Here is a 26,889-nt window from a genome sequence, read left to right on the forward strand (position 1 = left end):
GTGGTCTTTTTTGATTGACTTCTTTCATTTTTGCTTAATGTTTTCAAGGTCTATCAGTGTTGTAGCTATTCCATTCCATTTTACTGATGAAAAATATTCTGTTGTATGAATATACCAATTTTGTTTATCCCTTTATCACTTGATGAACATTTGAGTTATTTCTGCTTACATTATACGAAGTTATACGATTATTTCTGCTTTTTGGCTAATATTGTGAATGGTGCTGCTATGAACATTTATGTACAGGGTTTTGTCTGGACATGATTTATTTCTCTTGTATATATACCTAGGAATAAAATTGCTGGGTCATATGGCAAATCTATGCTTAACTTCTGAGGAATAACAAACTATTTTCCACCAGCAATGTTTGAGGGTTCTAATTTTGCCACATTCTCACCAACACTCTTATTGTAATTTTTCATTTTAGTCATCCTAGTAGGTGTAAAGTGATACTTCATTGTAGATTTGATTTGCATGTTTTTAATGACTCATGATGTTGAACATCTTTTTACGTGCTTATTGGTCATTCACATATTTTCTTCAGAAAATTTTCTGTTCTACTCCTTTGGCTATTTTTAATTGGGTTATTTGTTTTTATTTTTGAGATGTAAGATTTCTTTACAAATTCTAGATGCAAGTAGCTTATCAAATATATGCTTTGAAAATAGTTTACTGAACTCTGTAAACTGTCTTTTCACTTCTGTGATAGTGTCCATTAAAGTTCAAAAGTTTCTAATTTTATGAAGTCCAATTATGTACTTTTTGTCAGTTTTGCTGTTGTGTTTTATCTAAGAAATCACTGCCTATCCATCACAAAATCATGATAATTTATTCCTGTGTTTCCTAAGAATTTAATAGCTTCAACTCTTACATTTAGGTCTATGATCCCTTTCAGAATAATTTTTGTATTTGATGTGAGGTAGGGGTCCAACATTATTGTTTTGCATGTGGATATCCAGTTGTCCCAGCACCATTTGTTGAATATACTATTCTTTTCCCATTGACTAGTCTTAGCACCCTTGTTGAAAAACCATTGACCATAGATGTGTGGACTTATCTCTGGACTCTCAATTCTATCATTACATCAGTATCACACTCTTTTGGTTACTGTTACTTTACAATAAGTTCTGAAACTGGGAAGTGTGAGTCTTACAACTTTGTTCTTTTTCAAGATTTTTTTTTTATTTTTTTATTTTTTTATTTTTTTTACTATTCTGGGTCTTTTGCACTTGCATATTAGTTCTAGGATCACCTTGTCAATTTCTGTGAAGTAGACAGCTGAGATTTTCATATGGACTGAATTAAATCTGTATATCAATTTGGAGATTATTGCCATCTAACAATACTAAGTCTTCCAATCTGTGAATGTGGGATGTCCTTCCTTTTATTTATATCTTTTTAAATTTCTTTTCAAAATGCTTTGTAGTTTTCTTATACTTTTAGGGTTGAGTTCTTTCCTGTTTTAATATTTTTGATGCTACTGCAAATATAATTGTTTTTAAATTTTATTTTCTCATTGTACAGTGCTAGTGTATAGAAAAAATTTCATTGTTGTGTATTAATCTTGTTCTACAACCTTGCTTAATGGTTATAGTAGTCCTTAAGTGGATTCTTTAGAATTCAATATGTATACATACACACATACATATATATATACATACATATATATACAAGTGATCATGTCATTTAACAACAGATATAGTTTTACATATTATTTTCCATTCTGGATGCCTTTTATTAATTTATTTTCCTAATTGCCCTGGCTAGAACCTTCATTATAATGTTGAACAGAAATTGCAAGTACTGATATCTTTATCTTCTTCCTTATCTTGGGGGGACAACATTCAATATTTAACCCTTAAATATAATGCTAGCTGTGTGTTTTTCAGATGCCCTTTATGAGGCTGAAACTCTTTGTTTCTGTTCCTAGCTTTTTGAGTGTTTTTATCATGAAAGAATGTCAACTTTTGTCAAATGCTTTTCTGTACCTATTAAGATAATCATGTTTATTTTATTCTTAATATGGCTCAGTATAGAGATTGATTTGCATGTACTATAAATATACATTTTACTACCTAATATATTCTGAATATATTTACTATAGCTGATTTAAAGTCTTTAATGAGTCACTCCAACATCTGGGCTTCCTCAGGGATGGTTTCTATCTTTCTGGCTGTTTTCTCCAGTTCCTTGTTGCTTTTATCAGGAGCAAACTTCCTAAAGTCCTTATACCCCAATTCTGGGAATCTTACCTCTCTGTGCTACCTTTTTTTTTTGAATGTCTAAAAACATTTATCCTACATGTTTTGTCTGGATTTCTAGATATTTAAATATGGTCATATCTATTTGTTATTTCAAGGTGAAAGTTTTCTTGAACATTGGTTTTTTGCCTATTCTGGAGAACACTTACAAGTTTATACTTCAGATCTTGTTGCTGTTCCCATTTAATGGATCTCTGATTATATTATGTTAAAATAATATAATAAAAATCAGAATCCCATTTTTTCATTGTTTTATTTTATTTATCTCGGTGCTTCAATTTGTGTAATTAAGCCCTATTTTCCATTTAATTAATTCTCTCTTCATCTGTGTCTAAGTTGCTGGTGAACTTCCCCTTTGAGTTTTCATTTTCATTTTCATTATTTTATTTTTTCCTAGAGGTTTACTTTATTCTTTTCTATATAGTCTTGATTATTTTTTGATTATGGCTAGTAACTTACTTGACTTTTCAGATCTGCTTTTGCTGTTTGCTATTTCCGCTACCTCTTGCTCATTATGCCTTTTTCTTTCCTTTAACTGTTAAAGGTTGTTTGTGTTTTTTTAAAACTGATACATTTTGGAACTTTATCTCTAGAAATTCTTGGAAGCCTGGGTTTAAACTGTGTTCCAGAAAGAATCTTTGTTTATTTTTGCCTAATTCTTGTTTGTTTGTGTGTTTATTTATTTTCAAATGAATGAATGACTTATACTTTTGCTTCTTGGACATCTTTTCTCTCACCATGACCTTGTAGACACATAACCAGCATGCACTCAGGGTAAGGAAAGCAATTGTACATACATGTACCTTGTAATTAAGAAGTAAGAACAGGCATTGCAAATTTATCATTTTGGAAAAACATACTGAACAGGGCAATATTACTCCAGAGTTAATCCCATTGAAACGTTCTTATTTTTAAAAAAAGTTTAAAGGAAAGTATTCTCCTGAGGGTCTATAAATCAAACACGTATTTTCAAAGGTGATGTTCTTTGTTTTTCTTGCTAAATATTTTTAACCAGCAACATCTATCTATGTCATTTGTAATATCAGCTTTTATAATATTTTAAATGCATTAAACATTTCAGTTTCTCAGGAGAAAATTCACAGAGTGAAACTGTGCCATGTGTGTTGAGAAATATGTTATATAAATGCATTGTATCCCATCAGGAGACTCAGAAGTAAGATAACAGAAAAACGCATAAGTAGAATGGCCACAAATGGATTGATCATCTTCACTACTAAATTAAACAGAGAAATCTACTGAATGCTTTACTCAAATTGGAATATGATATAAACTATTTAAATCATTATGTGTAGGCAATAAGTGTATGCACGTGTTTTATTTTTTGTTACTGAGCCATAATTGATAATACATATTTGTGGGGTACGTAGTTGACTATCAATACTTGTGTACAATATGTGATGTTCAAATCAGCATAATTAGTATATTAAACTAAATTCTTTGTTCACAATTTTTAAACCATGGATGTTAGTTTGAGTTTGAACTTCAGTCTTGCTTAGATATTGAAGCTTCTCTGAAGTTTTTCAAAGTATGCTTAAGTCAACAAATCAGAAAGAGAAATTTGTTTGCTATCTTCCAACATGAATTGGATATTTTTAGTTAATACTCACACCGTGGAGCTTAGTCCTGCAATATTACTCACTTTAGGTGACGATCTCCAATATCATTATTCCCTCCCCATGCATTGAAGGCATGCTTTTTCTCGTTTCTTGTGAAGCCTCTAAAAATGAAGCTCTATCTCTCAAGAGACTGGCACACACTCACCTCTATGAATTCACACTTTTGTGATGTTTCTGGCCTTCAGGATAGGATTTTTCTTATTTTTCTTACATATGCATATATGAGTTTGGAAGTGGAAATATGTTCCATGCATTTAGTTTGCCTAATTTCTAAAAACAGAAGTCCTAGAAAGATTTTGAACATTTTTTGTGTAAGTCTAGGTATAATGGCTACCTTTTCATGTAATCGTGTTTTAACTTACAGTCATAATCTAACATCTGTCACTAATATTAAAGGCATGCCATATATAAACTATTATAATTATACTTAATATTCAATCAAATTATTTTTGGAACTGGCATTAGAGACACTGAATATTGCTCAATTTTATGAAAATCTGTTGCTCATTCTAAGAACTTATTTTAAGTAGTTATGTTATGCTGCGTTGTCATCACTTAAAAGAAAGGAAAACATCACTATAGTAGTTATTTGGGATATTTTATCAGTTTTATTGAGATACTAGTCTACAAAAAAGCACATATTTTTAACAAGCCAAGAACAAAACAAAAACAAAAACAACAGCACACATACAAAAACCCTGACACCAGCACACTCTTCTCACAATTTTAATCCCCTCTTAATACAAAGCAACAATCATTCTCTTATTAGTGGGGGATACGGTAGGGGGTTATTATAAGTGGACTTAGAATAAATTAGCTTGGCCATTGAAACTTTTTCCACTTTCAGCAGTAAAGCCATCTGATCCCGGGCTTTCCTTGTTGGGAGACTGCTGATTACTGCTTCAATCTCATTGCTTGTTATTAGTTTGGTCAGGTTTTCTATGTCTTCTTGGTTCAGTCTTGGTAATTTGTATGTGTCCAGAAATTTATCCATTTCCTCCAGGTTTTCAAACTGGTTTGAATATAGTTGTTTAGAATAGTATCTAATGATTCTTTGTATTTCTGTGATATCAGTTGTAATGACTCTTCTTTAATTTCTGATTTTGTTATTTGGGACTTCTCTCTTCTTTTTTTAGTAAGCCTTGCTAGTGGTTTGTCTGTTTTGTTTATCTTCTCAAAAAACTGACTTTTCATTTCATTGACCTTTAGTTGTTTCTTGGGTCTCTGTTTCATTTAGTTCTATTCTAATCTTAATTATTTCTTTCCATCTACTAATTTGGGGATTGGATTGTTCTTGTTTTTCTAGTTCTTTGAGGTGTAGTATTAGGTTGTTCATTTGAAAACTTTCTGTTCTTTTGATGTAAGTGTTTGTTGCAATAAGCTTCCTTCTTAGTACTACTTTTGCTGTATCCGACAGGTTTCTGTATGATGTGTCTTTATTTCATTAGTGTCAAGAAATTTTTTGATTTCCTGTTTAATTTCTTCTTGGACCCACGCATCATTCAGGAGCATGTTGTTTAATTTCCATGTGTTTGTGTAGTTTCCAGAGTTTTTGATTTCTAGTTTTAATCTATTTTGTTCTGAAAAGATACTTGAAATTAATTCAATTTTTAAAAATTTGCTGAGACTTGATTCATGATGTAATGTGTGGTCTACCTTGGAGAATGTTCCATGTGCTGATGAGAATGTGTATTCTGTAGATGTTGAATGAAATATTCTGTAGATATCTGCCAGCTCCAATCAGTCTAAAGTGTAGTTTATATCCTGTATTTTTCTGTTGATTTGTTGCCTAGATGACTTTGCAGTGCTGACAGAGGTGTCTTCAGTTCCCCAACTATTATCATATTGGAGTCTGTCTCTTTCTTTGGGTCTAATAGTGTTTGCTATATATATCTGGATGCTCCAGTGGTGTTTGCATATATATTTATGATTGTTATGTCTTCTTGCTTCTAGCCTTTATCATTATATAATGGCATTCTTTGTCTCTTTTTATGGTTTTTTGGTTTAAAGACTATTTTATCTGAAATAAGAATAGCTATACCTGTTTGTTTTTAGTTTCCATTTGTGTGGTATGTGTTTTTCCATCCCTTCAGTATTAGCCTGTGTGTGTCTTTATAGGTGAGATGAATCTCTTGAAGACAGCATATTGTTGAGTCCAGCTTTTTAATCCCAAAACATCAGTCTATGTCTTGTGAATGGGGAATTTAATCCATTTACATTTAGGGTTATTGTGGAGAGGTACCGTCTTACTCTTATCATTTGCTTGCTTCGCCACTGCTGAGTATATACCCAAAAGAATGTAAGTCATCATGTCAAAGGGATACATGCACTCCCATGTTTATTACAGCTCTATTTACAGTAGGCAAGAGTTGGAATCAAAGTAAATGTCCATCAACAGATGACTGGATATAGAAAATGTGGTATATATACTCAATGGAATACTACTCTCCCACAAAAAAGAATGAAATTCTGCCATTCACAGCAGTATGAATGAACTTAGAGAAAATTATGTTAAGTGAAATAAGCCAGTCCCAGAAAGAGAAATACTGCATGTCCTCATTCATAAGTGGGAGGTGAAATGAAAAAAATAAAGAAAAGAAAAAAAAAGAAAGAAACAATCAATTCTAATAATATACTGACATTTTAAAAAAAAGACAGAGAACAGAACTTTGTTCATTAGAGGTGGGAAAGGGGGAATGGGAGGAGGATTATTGAGACATTAGTTAAGCATCACAAAGATTGATTATGTTTTATAAGCATGAGTATACTAATTATGCTGATTTGATCACCACATATTGTATACATGTATTGATATTCAATTCTGAACCCCACAAGTATATATAATCAATTACATTTCAATTTAAAAAACTGTCAAAAAATTAAAAAATAGATAAAAATAAAGACAAGAAACTTTTGCCATTTTCCTGGAGTCCCTTTCCCATATCATCCTTGTGTGCTCTTGGTGTTTTACAATCTTTGGGATCAATTCAGTCTGGCCCTAAAACATCCAAACTATAATAAATATCTTAGCACTGGTGTTCCTCTGCTTTGACTATATGAAAACTTAAATTATTATAGACCACACATATCAGCTAAGTGAAAGAGTAATGTTATTATTCAATGATTTTATTTGTAAATATTTGAGAAATGATCAATTGGCACTGTTCATTCATTCTGACCTCTATTCTAATGTGCCTTCCTGTACTTCAAAGGCTGGTAAGAAAAAAGAATACATTTCCCAGGCTCCTTTGCAGTGGCGTCTTCAAAGGAAAATTGATAAGATGCACCATGTGAAATTTAGAATGTTGAAATGAGGTGGAAGGCATTCTATGGTTTTGCATATTCTACTGTTAGAAGTATTCATGGAGTATTTGTTTCTTCAGCAACAGACTTTGGTGTCCGGACACTAAGTGCATAGGTGCTGTTGAGGCGGTTGCAATGGGAGTGGCAGCTGGAGCCCACTTTTCTGTGATCAATGATCAGGTTAGTGGGAGTCAAGAGGTAGTTTTGATTCTAATTCCCGATAGTTGGTTTGCAGCTGCACTGATATACTCTTGAATTCAATAGTTCCAAATACAACCTTCTGATTTCCCTCCTTGCTGATTGGGTGGAAGTATTCTAAGTAGGTCAGATTATTATTGCTCTTAAGGTTATTCCTGGAGATTCATCCTAGAGCCTGTGATTCTACAACACTTACAATGATCTGTAAGCACCCAGTTCTCTGAATTAACTTCATTTCTGCTTAAAACACCAATGGCAATGTCTTCCTCCCTTCATAAAACTTGCTTAATACAATAGATAATGAAATGTAGGCTTAATCCTGGAATAGTGATGATACTAGACCCCTTATGCTCATGTGTAATGGACAAAAGACTCCTTCAGCTGCAAATGTAAACATCACAACTAATATCTAATAAAGAAGGAAGAATTACTTTTATTTATGAGATACTTAATTTTCTCTAAGAAGTGCTCTACCTGTCTCCCTTGTAGCAGAACATTTAAGAACCTCACCCAGCAACTGTTTGTTGACAACATCAAGTTTTCTTGCTGTCCTTTTCCCCATTAGAAGGAAATTATTTCAGTTCTCTCTTAAAGAAGAGGGAGAGTGACTTTATCTCCAGAGCCAACTCAAGATAATTAAAGAAAAGTTATTGCCTAAACAAATTATAAAATTTAAAAATATATTCAAATTTATGACTATCAAAGTAATATTTTATTGTACAAAATGTGAAAACAAATATCATGTTTAATTCCATTATCTTGGAATAGCCACAAATATTTTGTTGTATTTTATTCCAGTATTTTTAGCCACATATTATTTACTATGAAGATTATTCTGTGTTAAAAATATGTTGTCAAATAATTGTAAAGTCTACACAACAGCCCATCATATCAATGTAGAAAAATTTAATCAGTCAAGCCCCATTGACTAAAATTTGGGTGGTTTCTGATTCTTTTATGAGCAACATCATTATACATATATTCTTGTCAATATTTTTTGCTGTTTACTAGATCAGACCTTTGGAAGTGAGAGATTAAGTCATAGCATACAAATATTTTTAGTGCTCATAATATATATTGCCAATTTATTTCCTGGAAGATCTTGCCAATTTATATTCCCATTACCAGCAGCATTTGAGAGTATCTCTCTTTCCTGCCTCTATACAGCATCAATTGTCATTAAAAAAACCCAATTACACATCAAAGTTACTTCCAGTTTCTGGTCCAGCATGTAAAAAGCTTGAGGGTTGTTCCTGCTACATAACAAGTAAAACACTGACTAAAGTTAAAAAAATCAGCATTCCTTCTTCGATCCATCAGAGAAGTGAGGTCACAGGGAAAATCACTGCCCTCAAAATTGGAGAGACAGATAGGCTAGATACAGAGAATCATAACTTACCGGAGCAGAAACCCCCAGATAGAAATATTTGCAGGAACCAGTGTTGGGGTAGGAAAACCTAAACTGTAGTTGATGAATTACTGGAGACTCAGTGTATACAAAGAATTCAATTCTCCATGGGGGCTCAGTAATACTACTTAATACTATCAGCCCACTGATAGGTAGGCTATCTAACTGTTTGCATTCATGAAAGCATGACATACCTAACTAAAATTTTTCCAATATATTTATTGGAAAAAAATCCACATATAGGAGGATCCTGCAGTTCAAATCCATGTCATTGAAGGGTTTGCCGTATACAGATAGGGAAAGAAAAAATAAAACGATCTTTCTTTGCAGATGACTTGATCTATGCAGAAAATCCAAAAGAACTGACATAAAAGTCTTCTGGAACTAGAACGTTTTTATGGCAAGATTTCTGGACACAAGATTAATATACAAACGTTAATTGCTTTCTTACATACAAAGAATGATCAAATGGAATTTGAAATTAAAAACACATTACTATTTATACTAGTACCCCTCCAAGATGAAATACTTAAGTATAAATTTAACAAAATACATACAAGATCTACATGATGAGAACTGCAAAATTCTGATGAAAGAAATCAAAGAAGAACTAAATAAATGAAGAGATTTCCATGTTCTTGGATAGGAAAACTCAAAGTGGTTGCAGTGTCAGGTCTTCCCAATTTGATCTATAGATTCGACGTAACCCCAGTCAAAATCCCAAAAAGTTATTTCGTGGATATCACCTGACTGATTCTAAAGTTTATATGAAGAGAGAAAAGACTCAAAATAGCTAACATGATACAAAAGGAGAAGAGCAAAGTCACAGGACTGACACTGCCAGACTTCCAGACTTCCTATAAAACTACAATAATTAAGACAGTGTGATATTGATGAAAGAATAGACAAATAGGGCGATGCAACAGAATACTCATAGGTCCACATAAATATAGTCGCTGATCTTTGACCATACAACGGAGAAAAGGTAGCAACAAATGGTGCTGGAGTCACTGGACATCCACATAAAATAATGAATCTAGACACAAACCTTATACCTTTCTTTGATATTCATGCAATGGAATATTGTTCACCCCTAAAAAGAAATGAGATACCAAGGTGTGAAAAGACATGGAGAAACCTTAAACGCATATTACTAAGTGAAAGAAGCCAGTCTGAAAAGGCTGCATATGATATGATTTCAACTATACGACATTAGGGAAAAGGCAAAACTATGGAGAGTAAAAAGATTAGTGGTTGTGAAGTGTTAGGGGGAGAGGGATAAGTAGGCAGAGCACAGAGAATTTTTAGGGCAGTGAAACTATTTTGTATGATGTGATAATGGTGGATACGTATCATTATATATTTGCCAAAACCCATGCAATGTACAACATCAAAGATGAATTCAATGTAAACTATGGGTTTGAGTGATAGTGATTTGTTAATGGAAGTTAATCGATTGTAACAATTGTACCACTCTGGTGGGAGATGTTGATAGTGGGGGAGGTTGCGCATGTGCGTGTGAGAGGGTATATGGGAACTTTCTGAACTTTCCGCTTAGTTTTGCTGTAAACCTAAAATTGCTGCAAAAAAAAAAAATTGTCTATTGCATAAAACAGAAAAAGGATTGTAGCATCAATTCCTGTCTGAGTTTCCAGTCTGCTGGCCCGCCCTGCAAATTTCAGACTTGTCACCTCCCACAGTTGCATGAGCCAGTCCTTGAAATGAATATTTTTGTCCATAAATTGACTGTAAATGACATGGTGTACTTGGGTGACTGGAGGGCAGAGGTGGAGATATTGGAGGTAGGAAATTAATTCTAAAAAAGGGGGATATTACTCACAGACACAAAACTTGCTTTTTCTGACCTTTGCTTCGGTACTAGAAATTGCAGTAGTAGATTGCTGAGGTCAGGGCCAAATAACCTAGTACAAGGCCAGGATGCTCTAGTCTGCTTTCCCTGGTTGTCTCATTATTCCTATTTCTTCTATTCAAGAAGGGACAGAGAGGAAAGGAAGACAGGCCTAATAGCAATGGAAGCAGGTGCCTGATCTTCATCCTTTAAAAACAAGATCTGCTGTTCAGCACCAAAAGTCATACCGTTTAAAACTTGGTCCAGGATGAACCTAATCCTGAGGCTCCAGAGATCTGTTTAAGTGTTCCTTTATCTCTTTGGGGTGCCCTGTGAATCATTGGAACATTTTTTGTGCCAAATTGTTACCAAACTTCCCTGCCTTGGGCAAATTATTGAACACAATTCTGCCTCAAAGAACTGATGTGAGGAACAGTGAGGAGCATCGTGGATGCTGAATAAATGTCCGTATTCTTATCCCTTTGCCTCATCCTGTGCCTGCCTCACTGGCGTGGAATTGCTCGGCTCCAGAGCTGGACACCATATGGCTTTGCTCACTATGGCTAGTGAACTGGTTTTAGAGGTGAGGTGAGGGGACGGTGTTCTGCTGTTTGTGATGGTTGCCTCACTGGGGTCAGAACAGAGGCTGAGGCAGAATACCTCACTCCACAGCTTAATAAAGGAGTGAAATGCCATTTTTGTTATATCCCTAACTCTGAGTTAACTGATAAACTTCCCTTAAAATCAATCATCAATCTGTGGGTGGTAGAACACTGGAGGGATGAAGGGCAGGTATTGATCAGGGCACCAGGATCAGGCATCACAGTCACGGTGAGAAGAATATTTTCCCACTGCCAAAAAGTTTACCCAAAGCCTCCTTCATGTCTCTGTTCCTCAGGCTATAGATGAATGGGTTTAGCATGGGAATAATCACCATATAGAGAATGGCAGCCCTACTTTCCCTCTCTGCAGAATACGTTGATGGGGGCAGTAAATACACACCCATAAGAGACCCATAGAAGAGCAGAACCACTGTGAGATGAGAAGCACAGGTAGAGAAGGTCTTCCATCGCCCTCCGGGGGATGAGATGCCAAACACAGCCCAGGAAATGCAGATATAGGAAAAGACGATCAGCAAGAGGGGAACGGTGAGGAACAGCAAGCCCATGGCGAGGATCATCAGCTCATTAACGTGGGTATCTGAGCAGGCAAGCTTCAGTAGAGCACTGGGGTCACAGTAGAAGTGGGGGATGGCCCTCTGGGCACAGAAAGCCACACGGGTCAGCAGCAGCGTATGCATCAGGGCAGGACAGTTGGTCAGCACCCAGCACATAGCCAGCATTAGTGCACAGAGTTGGGGACTCATAGCTGTGCTGTAATGGAGGGGCTGGCAGATGGCCACATAGCGGTCATATGCCATCACAGCCAGGAGGCAGTTGTCAAGGCCACCAAACATAAGGAGGAAATATAGCTGTGTAAGGCAACCAGAATAAGAGATGGTCTGACTCTGGGTATGAATGTTGGTCAGCATTTTGGGGACTGAGGCAGAAGTGAAACAGATATCAGTTAATGATAGGTTGGCTAGAAAGAAGTACATGGGAGTATGGAGGTGTGGGTGAGAGATGATGGCCAAGATGATGAGCAAGTTTCCCACCAGGGTGACCAGGTACATGCCCAAGAAGATGCCAAACAGGAGAGGCTGCTGCTCTGGCTCAGAGATTCCTAGGAGGAGGAAGTCTGAAACAGCAGTTTGGTTCACTTTGATGGGTTTTCTCATCCCCTGCAGCTCTTGTTATCTGTACAGATAAACCCCTTCCACGTGTCAGTATTTAATTATTAGATAAATTTACAAAATTATCTCTGTGACCAGAATTGTGCTGGGGGAAAAAAAAGGTGAATAAGTGGTCCTTGCCAATGAGAATCTCTGGATATCATTGTGGATGCAAGAAAATACCCATGAGATGTTTAGAGAACAGTTAAGACAAGATCCAATCAAATATAAATTGTGTCTTTTATGCGAGAACAGGGTCCAGAGAAAAGAAATCAGTTTGGCCAGAGAAGTTTGCATAGGGTATTGGGAGCAGATGAGAAATTAGCGTGGCCTTGATGGCAAGATTAGAAAAGTCATTTATGATTGTCAGTTGGAAAGGAGATGTGTGGTCTCCATTACTCCCCTTCCCCATCCCCCAACACACACACGTACACACAAACACACACAGCATAGCCATCTGCGTGGGGCTGAAAATGACTTTGAAGGACAAGATAGCTTCTTCTTCACTTGCTTCCAATCCCCACAATTTGACCTCACCCATAAGACCTGTCCTGTACTCTTCTCTAACTAAGAGCACAGGGTATGTGGACAGAGGGCAGTGAGTGTCCGTGGAGTTCCACTCTCCCACCCACTGTTAGCACGTCCCCTCTGCAAACAGGACAGGGGGCCAGCCTCTGCCATGTACCACTCTCTCTCCTTTATCTCTGTCCTCTTCCCTTCTGGCTCCTCCACACTTGAATCTGCTCTGGGAACTAATATTTTAATCCCCCTGTGCCTTCACCCCTACACTTGTGCCACATCTCACTGATATTTACTTTTTTATCAGAGAGGGGAAAGGTTAAAGGTATCAGATTCTGCTTCGAAATAGCCACTCTGTCAGTCTGTTCTAGGATTTAGAGCAAGAGCAAGCTGGTATAAGGAAGCCATCTCATATTGGCCTTGGTGAAGCTGTGACCTTAGAAGCTTTTATAAATATTTCAGTCCTCCATTTGTTTCTCGGTTCATAGAGAGGCATCTGACCTCAGGCAGAGACTCAACTCACCTACTCCAGAAATTTTTGCCTGGTATTTGGCTGGGAAGGGAGATGGGTTTTTTTGTTTTCTGGGGTGTGTATGTGTGTGTGTGTGTGTGTGTGTGTGTGTGTGTTTGCATGTGCATGTCCTACCCCTTCCAGATCCTCACCTGTCAGGGTGTAGATCAGTTGCAGGCATCTTCAACTTCTCCAATTCTCTACTTTGGATGGAAAATCACAATGAGGAACTCCCTGGGACCTTTCTAACTCACGGTCAGTAAATTTGGGGTCCATCGAGTTCAGAGTTTATTAGGAACACCTAGTGCATGTGACTCAATTTCAGCTTCCCCAGGCCTGGGAAGACAGGAGCACTTCTTAGGGTTATAAAGGCTCCTGGATCACCTCCCAAAGTGCTTGTTAGAGCCAACCTCAGTGTTGTGCAGCCTGTTCTCCAGCCAGCTCTGCCTGGGTCCTGGGGGAACTGAGGGCATCTCTTCCCCAGGGGTTAAACTCTCAAACGTGGGTCTTGGGAGTGTGGGAGTTTTGCTGGAACGCAGTGTACTTCAGCCTGACTAGCAGGTCTCCTGGGAACTCCTGCCTATGTGCTGGACAATTCAGTGCCTGTCCTGTGCCTTAGGTAAAACTGATGGAAGAAAAATTGAGGAGCATAAGTTATAACATGACTATTTCTTCTGGTGATTTCTCTAAATAGAGTAATCATAATATGAAGCAACCCTCTCAAAAAGTCCAAAACTCCCAATTTAATGAGGCAGTCTATGTAAAGCACTTAAGCCATAATGTCTCATACACAGCATCTGTGAAAAAAGCTACTCATATCTCCTGTATTTTAATTAATACTAGCTAATTCTCATTGAGCACTTTCATTACATGACCTCAAGTAATAGAACAAGCTTAGGATGTGAGAACTATGGTCATTCCCATTTTACAGATAAGAAAACTGATGCCCAGTGAGGATAATGACTTGATCAAGGTCATAAAAGAATTAAATGGAAGGAGTGGAATTTCAACCAGGTGGTACGATTCTAGAGTTCATCTTCGTAACCGCTGTGCTTCACCCCAGTGTCACTGCTGGTTTTGATCATTAACAGTTAATAGGTATAAAATAATCAAATTGTTTTTAAAAACTTGCATTTCTTTGTTACTAGTAAGATTGAACATTTCTTTCATCTGGTTTTTAACCATAGGTAATTATTCCTCAAATTGTCTTGTTAATGTATTTGTTCTTTTTCTACTGGGGTGTTTGTATCTTTTTAAATGGGTATTGAAGACAGTAAAACAAAATAAAACATTTTATTCTTGTTGTATTTTTTTCTGTCTTAGTCATTCTATTATGCATAGAAGTTTCAAGAAGTTACTTTTTGTTGTCAAAGTTGACAGACAGTTTGCTTTGTGATTTTTTCCCCCATTATCTTTATATTCAAAAGTCCTTTCCACCTATAGGTCAGGGAAATTTCACTTAGTTATTTTTTCTAAATTTTAAATACTACATTTAAATCTTTAATTTACCTGAAATTTATGTTGTGTGTAGTTGGAGAAAAGGGGGTCTACCTTCATTTTTAACTTTTTATGGATAGACAATTGTATCAGTACCATTTTTGAATAACTCCTGCATGCTGTGTTTGTTTGCTAGGTCTGATCATCTTTCCATATCACTTGGGCAGCTCAGAGCACGGCGCAGGGTTTTGAAACCAAGCACCTCGAGAGAAAACATGCTAACAGGCCAAGAAATGAGAGCTGCGTGACTTCATAAGCTTTGGAATTTAGCTTTTGGAATCCCAGAATATCACTTTCCCTGCCTCTATAGGTCGAACAAATCACTAAGGGCAGGCCAGTCACTAAGGAAAGGAAATCAGCTCTCTCCCTCAATAAGAAGAGCAGCAAAGAATTTTTAGCTGTCTTTAATTTACATAGCCTGCACTCTCGTCACAAATTATTTACATTCCTCTCACATTCAAAACAAACTCACCCCCAAGCCTCAGAATCTCATCCTTCTGTAACATCAGGTCAATATCCAACATAGTGTCATCTAAGTGAGGTCCATGTGAAAATGAATTTCCTCACATGCAGTTCCCTGTGTCCTGTTCCTCTCAATCTGAAGAACTGAGGACGTAAGAGACAAGTTGTCCTCCCATTCACACACTTACACAACATTCTGGTGATACAGACGTGGGGTAACTGCAGTAAACACTCCCGATTCTTGCAGTGGGATGAGTGGGTAGGACGGAGAGATAGACAGGAAACACACAGCCACGTTCCGTTCATTCTCGTTGCTGCTAATGTTTTACTGATGGATGTACCCCCATTCATTCTTTCTAGTATTGGTAGGTATTTAGATGATTTGCAGTTAGGTATTTTACACATAGTAGTGACATAAACATTCTAGTACATACCTTTTGGGGAATACACATACACATTTTGGTTGAATATATGCCTAAAGGAATTTTTGAGTCCTAGGTTTTGCATAGGTTCAGCTTTAGATTTTCAGAGTGATTGTCATATATGTGGAAACAGTGATATATGGGGATTCTAACTATTCCTTATCCCACCAACACTTGGTATAGTCTCTTTCACTTCAGTTATGTGGTAGGTGTGTAGCAGTAACACATTGTAGATTAAATTTAAATTCTCCTAATGAAGTTGAAAATATTTTTATAAGATTGCTAGAACATATGATATATTTTGTAATACATATTTTCAAGTCTGTTGGTTTTTAATTTTATTTTTAATTGACAAATGATATTTGTATATATTTAGGTGGAACAGGATAGAGAGCCCAGAAATAAACCCACACCTCTACTGTCAATTGATTTTTGACAAAGGTGTCAAGAAGACACAATGGGGAAAGGACAGTCTTCAAAAAATGGTGTTTGGAAAACTGGATATCCACATGCAGAAGGATAGAATTGGACCCCTATCTCATACCATATACAAAAAACAACTCAAAATGGATTAAAGACTTAAATATATTACCTGAAACTGTAAAACTACTAGAAGAAAACATAAGGAAAAAGACCATGACATTGGTCTAGGCAATGATTTTCTGGATATGACTCCAAATGCACAGGTGACAAAGCAAAAATAGACAAATAGGTGTGAAAGTTTTTAAAACAATTTTTTTGTCAGACCCAGACAAAATAGGACAGGGAAAGGCAAAAAGAGGCTGGGGGGTAGGGATGGGGCACTCACGCTTGCTTGTCTGAGATAAGGACTGTTGCCAAGGACTTTATAAACCCCCCACAAGAAATCCCGTCATGTTCTTTACCCATCTCCTGCTTTGCATCACTTGCACATTTCGCACATATGCACATATTTCTTTGACAAGGTTTATTTCTAGAAGTTTTTTAGAACTGCAGTAATTCAGATATAATGCTCTGGAGGAACACTTGCCCAGTAGCAGCATCTCCACCAGTGAACTGATAACAAATCTGGCATCGAGCCTCCAAAACCAATGAACTCTGTTTCCAAGCAACTTACTTGAATCTCTCCCTTTTGCCAATAAAAACTTTCTCTTACCCTTCCCTCACTGGATGCATCCGGTGGCTTGCCACGGCTGTGTATTCCAGACTACAATTCTGTTTTCTCATTCCAAAATAAATTAAACATATTTGAAGATACTTTTTTCTAATTTTTTTAAGGTTGACAAAGGGTTGCGTCGAACTAAAAAGCTTCTGCACAGCAAAGGAAACAATTAACAGAGTGAAGAGACAACACACAGATTGGGAGAAAATAAATGTAAACCATACAGCTGATAAGAAGCTAATGTCCAAAGTATATAAGAAATTCAAACTACTTGATAAAAATAAAACAAATAACCCTCTCCATTTGCTTAGTGGTGCCTTTTGGTAAACAGAAATACAAAACTATGCTATCTACCCTAAATAAATCTTCGTGCAGGATAAGCATGTATTGAAATAACACACTGTACCCCACAAATATGTACAAGTAAAAGTTAAAACAATTTTTATAAAAAGTTTTTAATTTTAACATAGTCCATTTAATTTTTTTGCTGTACTCATGCTGTTTGTGCCTGTTTAGGAGATATTTGCATACTTCTTGTTTATGAAGATAAGCTTCTATGCTTTCACCTAAAATCTTTATTATTTTATTTCTTAAAAAATACAAATCCATTTGGAATTAATTTTTATATATGACATAAGATGAGTCATTACATTTATTTTCCATTTCTATATTCAGTTAACTCAGTTGATTTGTTAAAAATATCATTGTTTCCCTGCTACAAGGAAGTGTCACATTTATAATAATTCACATGATTACTTATCTTTGAGTCTATTTCTAGAGTCTATTCTATCCCATTGTTCAGTTTTTCTGTCCTTGCCCGAATGCCATATGATTTTGGTGACTATAGTTTCATATTAAGTCTTAATATACGGCTGTGTAAGTCCTCCAAGTCTGTTACTTGCTTTCAAGATTGCCTTGGATATCATTGATCTTTGCAATTTTATATAAAATTTAGAATTAGTTTGTCAACTTACACACACACAGAGGTGCTAAGACTTTGAATGTGATATCATTAATAGACTAATTTTCGAAGAATTTATATCCTTGCAATGCTGAATCTTTCAATCCATGAATATGGTATATCTATTTAGGACTTCCCCACCCAACATTATATTTATTCATGTAGACTAGGTTATTGTCTCACAAAGACAAAAATTCTTTTACAAAATTAATTGATTTTTGATTATACATATTTATGGGATACAGAGTTGACTATCAGTATTTTTGTACACTATGTGATGATCAAATCAATATTATTAGCATGTTCATCCTTACAAACCGTAATTATTCTTATGAGTCCCTTACCCAATTTCTCCCTAACCTTCCTTTCCCACCTCTGGTAACTACAGGTCTGTTTCCTCCTTCTGAAAGTTCAATGTTTTATTGTGGTCTTTTTCTTTCTTTCTTTCTCTTTCTTTGCTTTCTTTCTTAGATCCCACTTATGGGTGAGGACATGTGGTGTTTCTCTTTCTGTGCCTGGCCTATTTCACTTAACATAATTTTCCCCAGACTCATCCATGTTGTTGTGAATGGCAGAATTTTATTCGTTTTTATGGCTAGTGGTATTCCATTGTGTATATATACCACATTTTCCTTATCTAGTCATCCACTGATGGACTTGTAGGTTGGGGCCATACCTTGGCTATTGTAAATAAAGCTGTAATGAACATGGGAGTGCAGGTGTCCCTTCAACCTGATGATTTTCATCCCTTTGGGTACATACCCAGATGCGGAATTGCTAGATTATATGGTAGTTCTACCTGTAGTCATTTGAGAAACTTCCATACTGTTTTCCATAATGGCTGTATTAATTTACAGAAGTATTTATAACTTTTAAAGTTTGTTTCAATAATATATTATAAATTTTAGTAAAGAGGTCTTGCATATCTTCTTAGATTTATTCTTAGTAATCTATGCTTTTTAAATTTTAATGTAAACAGTGTTTAAACTTTTTGTTTTCTATTTGTTCATGGCTGGTATGCAGAAATGCAATTAGTTTTTGTGTACTGACTTTGAATCCAGCAACTTTGCTATGTTCTTTTATTAATTCAATAACTAGTAGATTTTGGGGAAATTTTTAGTGTACAGTCAGGCTGTCTGATAATGAGAGTTTTAGTTTTTCATTTCCAATGCATATGAATTTTTTTTTTCTTTCTCTGGCCTCACAGTACTACTTGGGACCAGTAAATGGTGAATAGAAGTAGTAGTGATGATGATGTCCCTGACTCTGGCCCTGAGGATAAAGCTTTCAGTATTTCACCTTTGAGTATGATGTTTCCTGTATATAAGTTCTTTAGCAAATCAAGAATGTCCCCTTTATCAAAACATCACATTGTACACCATGAATATATACAATTACTGTTTGTCAATATAAAATTTTTTTAAAACTCAAAAAAAGAGAATGTCCTCTTCAATTCCTAGTTTCCTTTGGTTTTAAATCACAAATGCATATTGATGTTTATTAAACATTATTGTTGCATCAATTGAAATTTTGAAATTATTTTTCTCCTTTTATATTAATGTGATGAATTTCTTAACTGATTTTCAAATGTTAAACTAACAGTTCATCATGCAATAAACCATTTGGTTCAATGTAGTGTGCTTTTTGTATATTCCCATATTTAATTTTCTAATTTTTTTTGTCTGATTTTGAAACAGAGATTGGTTTTCAATTTTCCTTTTTTTGTCATGTACTTCACAAATTTTGGTACTAAGGTTGTGCTTGCTTCATACAAGAGTTATGACTGTTTTCTCTGTTACTATTCTGGTGAAGAGTTTGTGTAACACTGTCATTTTTTCCTTAAATTTCTGAAAGAATTCAACAATAAAATCACCTGGAACTTAATATTCCCATTTTGAGAAAGTTTGATGATAAATTCCATATATTTAAGAGGCTATCAAACTTTTCAGATTTTCTCTTCTTCTGTTAGATTTAATACACTTTTAGTTTTCAGGCATTTGTTTATTTTACTCAGATTGTGAAATTCATTACCTTAAAGTCATCCATTATATCCTCATATTGTCTTTATATTTTTTAAAAAACCGAGGCGATTTCACAAATGAATGAAATCATGTAGTCTTTGTCTTTCTGTGCATGGCTTATTTCAGTTAACCTAACATTTTCCAGTTTCATCCATGTTGTCACAAATGACAAGATCACATTCTTTTCTGTGGCTGAATAGTATTCCATTGTATCTATACCACATTTTCTTTAACCATTCATCCATTGATGGACACTTAGGTTGAGTCCATGTCTTGACTATTGTGAATAGTGTCTTGAAGATGTCTTTTTGACATACAGATTTAATAGAAGGAGAAAGCAGAATGGTGATTACCAGAGGCTTGAGGTGAATGGCACAGTTAGATAGGAGTAATTTTTTAAAAAGTCTTCTCTCTTTTTAGTTATCCTAGCTAATGGCATGTCTATTTTGTTCATATTCTCAAAAAACTAACTTTTTGTTTCATTGATCTTTTATGTTGTTTTATGGGTCTCTATTTCATTTAGTCCTGCTCTGATCTTAATTATTTCTTTCTGTCCACTAATTTTGGGATTGCATTGTACTTGATTTCTAGTTCTTTGAGGCGTTGTGTTAAGTTGTTTCTTTGAAATCTTTCTATTCTTTTGATGTAAGTGTTCACTGCAATAAATTTCCCTCATAGTACTGCTTTTGCTATATCCCACATGTTTTGGGTGTGATATGTATTTATTTTCATAAGTGTCAAGAAATTTTTTGATTTCCTGTTTAATTTCCTTTAATGACATTGAGGAGCATATTATTTAATTTCGGCAAACCATTAGCTAGTCTGACTGAAAAAAGAAGAGAGAAGACCTAAATATCAAAAATCAGAAATGTAAAAGGAGACATTACAACTGATACCACAGAAATACAAAGCCTCATTAGAGACTATTATGAAATCTGTAGGAAATGCATAAATTTCTGGACACATACAAACTATCAGGACTGAATTAAGAAGAAATAGAAAACATGCACAGACAAAAAATGAGCAACAACACTGAAGCAATAATCAGCAGCCTCCCAACAAAGAAGAGCCCAGGACCGGATGGTTTTACTTCTGAATTCTACCAAACATTTACAGAGGAGTTAATACCAGTTCTCTTGAAACTGTTTCAAAAAATTGGAAACAGAAGACATTCTCCCAAACTCATTCTACAAGGTCAGTATTACCCTGATACCAAAACCAGACAAAGATAAAACAAAAAAAGAAAACTTTAGGCCAATATACCTGCTGAATAGAGATGCAAACATTTTCAACAAAATATTAGCAAATGGAATACAGCAACACATCAAAAAAATTATAGGCCACGATCAAGTGGGATTCATCCCATGGAGACAAGGATGGTTCAACATATGCAAGCTGATAAGTGTGATATACCAAATCAACAAAATCAAGGACAAAAACCATATGATTATCTTAATAGATGCAGAAAAAACATGATAAAATTCGACATCCCTCATGATAAAGACTCTCAACAAATTAGATATTGAAGAAAAGTGTCTCAAAACAGCAAAAGCCATATACGACAACCGCTAATATCATCCTTAAAAAGCTTTCAGCTTTTCCCTTAAGAACAGGAACAAGACAAGGATGCTCATTCTCACCACTCCTATTTAACATGGTATTAAAAGTACTAGCCTCAGTAATCAGGCAAGAAAGAGAAATAAAGGGCATCCAGATTGGAAAAGACAAAGCCCAACTCTCCCTGTTTGCAGATGACATGATCTCATATATAGAAAAACCTAAAAACTCTATGAAAATCTCCTTAGAACTGATAAACAATTTCAGTAAAGTTGCAGGATACAAAATCAACACACAAAAATCAGTAGTGTTCCTATACACCAAACTAGCAGAAAAAGAAATTAAGAAAGCAAGGCCATTTACAATAGTCACTGAAAAAATAAAATACCTAAGAATAAAGTTAACCAAGGAGGTAAAGGGATCTTGACAATGAGGACTACAAATCACTGCTGAAAGAAATTAGATAGGACAGATAAAAATGGAAAGACATTCCATGCTCTTGGATTGGAAGAACTTATATTGTGAAAATGTCCATACTACCCAAAGCAATCTACAGATTCAATGTAATCCCCCCAAAAATACCAATGATATTCTTCAAAGAAATAGAAAAAAACTCCTAACATTCATATGCAAACAAAAGTCCCCAAATAGCCAAAGCAATCTTGAGCAAAAAAAAAATAAAGCCAGAGACATTACAATGACTGACTTTAAATTTTAGCAACCCACACAACATGGTATCGGTATAAAAACAGACACTCACACCAATGTAACAGAATAGAGAACTCAGAAATCAACCCACATTCTTACGGCCAACTGATCTTTGATAAAGACAACAAAAACATACATTGGGAAAAGACTGCCTCTTTAATAAATGGTACTGGGGAAAATGGACATCAATATGTGGAAGAATGAAATTAGACCCGTATCTCCTGCTGTGTACCAAAATCAACTCAAAATGGATTAAAGACTTAAATATAAGACCTGAAACTATAAAACTCCTACAAGAAAACATAGGGAAACACTCCAGGAAGTAGGACTGAGCAAAGACTTTCTGAATAAGACCCCAAAAGCGCAGGCAACAAAAGGAAGTTCTTGGATATTTTTTTCTCTTCATTATATGCATATATAAAATCTTTGTTTCTTTGTTTCCTCTAGTATCAGGAACTATATTTGTTCCTCTTCCTTCTCTTTCACATCATGATTTTGCATTAAATGTCTGGTTATCTGAAGTGCTACATTGGTTTACATCAGCAATTGTCGTGATCCCTTTGAATAGCCATGTGGGTTTGTTTCTTTTGGAGGCCTTTCTAAGTGGAACTGAGGGCTGGATAATTGGGAAAGAGAGGGAGACAGGCATGTCACACTTTCAAGAGTTCTGACAGGAGGGTATTGAATAGTTGGTGAACCCTGTAACTAATGAAGTAAAGAACACAAAAACTGGAGTGTTTAGTAACAATGAGGTGAGATAAATTCACCTGCAGGAGTGATTTTCTTCAACCTGTCTTGGGTTGTGCAATCTCTGTTCAATCTCAATCACTTTGATCCCATTTTCTTATTTTCTTCTACAGATCATTTTTTTATTTTTAAATTTCTGATCCACTGGTGGCATCTTGTCCCATAGCTAGCATTGTTATGGTTTGATTCCTAATTTGCATGTATTATGTCATTTCAATGGTAGTTTGGAAACAGTAAGAAATAAATGGTTACTTACTGAAAAAAAAGGAAAAATAAACAAATGGGATTTTATCAAACTAAAACTTTTCTGCACAGCAAAAGAAACAATTAACAGAACAAAAAGACAACCTACAGAGTGGGAGAAAATATTTGCAAACTATGCATCTGACAAAGGATTAATATGCAGAACATATAAGGAACTCAAGCAAACACACAGTAAAAAAACAAATAATCCAATTGAAAAATGGGCAAAGAAACTGAATAGACATTTTTCAGAGGAAGACATATGAATGGCCAACAGGTACTTGAAAAAATGCTCAACATCACTAATCATCAGGGAAAAACAAATCAAAACCACATTGACTGTTTTCAAATATTTGAAATTTGTGGAGACATTTTATGAAACAGCATGTGGTCTATTTTGGTAAATATCTCAAGAGTACTTAAAGGTAATGTGAATTGTATCTTTATTGGGTCTAATGCTCCAAATATTTCAATTAGGTCAGGTTCATTAATTGTGAATTGTGTTTTTCAGAGCCTCCATATTCCTACTATTTTTGTTCATATATTCTATTAGTTATTGAAAAAGACGCACTACATTCTCCATATACAATTTGAGATTTGTAAATTTCTCCTTTGTTTAATGAATTTTGCTTCACACATCTTAAATAAATTGTATTAGCTACATATATATTATGATACCTTCCTGTTGTATTGATGTCTTTTCACCATGAAAATTCCTATTTACTTCTGGCTTATTTTCTTAAAGTGTATTTTGCCTTATATATTTATATAGCCATGCTGGAGACCAGCTCCAGTCGAGTTGGGGGTCCTTGAAAGAGGGATGAGGAGACGGCGAAAATAAAAAACACATGCAGAGACCTCGGTTCCTCTGAAGCACGTTCTCAGCCTGCGGGCTGTCAGCGCTGTCGCAGCCAGAGCAGCTAAAGCAGCTGAAGCAGCCTTTAGACTGGAAACAGCATTTTTATTTGTTACACAACACGGGGGGGTTAATGTGGGTATTTTAACTACATAAACCTTTAAAATTATTAAATCAATAGTTAAATGGAAACTTTTTAAAAAATTACATCAATTCTCATATAATTAGTAATCTATAAGGTTAAATAAAACTTAGTCATCAGCCAATTCTTTCTGGTGATTATATCTGTTGTGTGGTCAATTAGTCCATGACTCGCTGTTCTTGACGTTTTTCACCATTGTGTTTCTTTTTTTTTTTTGTCTTCATATTAACCTTAAACTTATTACTACCAGTAAGCATAAATTATACGTCTGACTCAAAATTGAGACGGCAGCGATTGCGGTTTCAAAGTGTTAAACAAACCTTATATATTTTTAACTTTGATTTAATGATTCTCATATTTCTATAGGAATGAACTTATTGTTCATTTGGAAAAGGAATAAAAGATATTCGAACAGCTTTATCATGCATGTACTTAATATAGCAGCTGTGTGGCCCAATGTAAAGTGTCAAAGTGCACAGCACCATCCCTCACAAAACTAGGTGCATTCTAAATTCCATCTATAATTTTTATTTTTAGGAGGGAAAGTTGTGCATCATATGTTTTTGTCCCAATATCTTACTAAGATGTTTTTATTTAACTTAGGACATCAATGAGTAATAGGGTTTCTATGCATTCTTTCTCATAAACTTAATTTTTTTTATAGTATCTTTTTCCATTAATTCCAAACATTCTCTTACCATTAACATAATCCCCTTTAAATGACATTTGACAACTTAAGTCATATTTAGGACGTCCCCTAGGAGGGTACCAATTTTTTTCTTTTCCCATTTTATAATCTATATAACCATTTACCCAGATGGTGGGAAGAGGACGGGGATTTCTATTGTTTATTAATTTCTTTGGTAAAAACAATTGCTCATGGCTATTCATAAGGTGTTTTTTAAAACATCCATTGGTGTAATAAACTGACTCAAAAGGGGCAATTTGGAATTGTTCAATCTTCCTGGATCTTTTGTGGGATATTCTAATTTTATGACAACAACTGTGTGTGTGTGTCATTTTTTGCATCTTTTGGAAACTCACGAAACTGCCACACTGACCAAAACATCAAAGGGAAAGCGAAAGCCGCACCACTATGTCAAGGCAGAGATCTTTACAATGAAAGCAAGTGCTGGTAGCTGTGACCCTGCCAGCAGCTCTCCCTCCAGGACCTTGCCAACTCGGAAAGGGCAGCCTAAGCCATTCTTTTCAAGACCCCGCCATGGCGTGGACCGTGCCATAGCCACATCATATTTCCCTTGGATAGTATTTCTGTGGTATTTTTTATTTATTAAGCTACCTGAAAAATGGTTGGTTTTGAGTGGTGACCAGAAAAAGAAAAAGCTCAGAAACATGTCTAGGAGGCCATGGAAGCTGTTTTACCACTTCAGCCTTATGATCAATTAGTTCCAATGGTGTTTGACATGTAAGGATTTGGAATGGGGCCTTTGGCAGGCTTTAAATCACAGTGAAGACCTTTGGAATTTTGGAGCAATGCCTCGTGATCCTCTGCATATTTTCACTTTGAAAAAAATACCTTCTGGCTTGCTGCTCAGCTTTAGTAGAAACCAAACTATTAACTATCAACCACTGAAATACTGTGCAACACAAACTCTCCATCCTGGTTATCAAACGGAACTTGTATTGTCTGGAATGCAGGATATCTCCTGTGATACATGTTAGTGTTCTCATATCTTGTGATTCAAGTCAATAGAAAACTATCAAAATGCAGTGGAGCAGGACTGGTAATGGCTGTATTTTTCAGGAATAAAGTTTTATGGTCACCCTACCAGGAAATAGGCCATGACCAGCCACGTTGTTGATGGAAGGCATAAGAATTTGGAATGGTTGGTGGAGTAAGGTATTTTTAATTCCAATTTCAACCATGGGACAAGTTTCAAAAACAACTTTTTTCTTAAATTCTTCCTAATTTTTTCTTCAATTATTTGAAGTGTGTGTAACTGTTTGAAACAAAAATTATAGGTAAAAAAGGTAGGAAAAAGGGATCAGTGAAATGAAAAGCAGATGGGATGAGTAGGAAAAACTAGTAAAATGATAGATCTAATAAAATCAATAATTATATTAATAGTTAATAGAGATGCAGAATTTGTCAGAATCAATAAAAAATAAGTTCTTATGACTTCTTCAAGAGATATACTTTATATAGAGAGACATGTAGTTTGAAAGTCAATGGCTGGACAAGGTAGAACATACAGATAGTAAGAATAAAAAGGCTGGAGTAATTATGTTAAAATCATAGAAAGGTTCCCCAGCACCGTGGTCAGGTACATGCCCAGGAACAGGGTGAAGAACACGCCCTGCTGCTCTGGCCGGATGGGGAGCCCCAGGAGGAGGAACTGGGACACGCTGCTCTGGTTCTCCCTCTTCAGGCTGCTCTTCTCTCTGCTGGGAATGGACAGACGTCCAAAAAAGCAGAAACAAACAAATGTGGATATATAGCAGGTAGATGAAAATGAGATCCTTTCTGTAGATGAATGTGCCAATCGATGTCTGTCTGCATTGCTGTATTCCTACAAATCATTCAAAGTGGATGGTATTGTCATGTAAAGTGAGGGAACTTGACAGCAGAGAAGAGAGTTGGATATAGAAGGGAAGCGAGCTCCTTTGGCACTTTTCACCATCTAGGGGAGAGGCCACCCAAACCAAGTCATTAT

General features: G+C 35.5%; 1 protein-coding gene across 1 annotated transcript; it reads right to left on the bottom strand.

Moving 5' to 3' along the window:
- Positions 1-11,482: 11,482 nt before the first annotated feature.
- Positions 11,483-12,433, bottom strand: LOC103604729 (olfactory receptor 1N2). The gene has a single exon (XM_008589301.1). It carries the CDS (start codon positions 12,431-12,433, stop codon positions 11,483-11,485), a length of 951 nt encoding a protein of 316 aa, XP_008587523.1.
- Positions 12,434-26,889: the final 14,456 nt, after the last annotated feature.

The sequence above is a fragment of the Galeopterus variegatus genome, unplaced genomic scaffold, assembly GCF_000696425.1.
Source record: "Galeopterus variegatus unplaced genomic scaffold, G_variegatus-3.0.2 Scaffold5363, whole genome shotgun sequence".
NCBI lineage: Eukaryota > Metazoa > Chordata > Mammalia > Dermoptera > Cynocephalidae > Galeopterus > Galeopterus variegatus.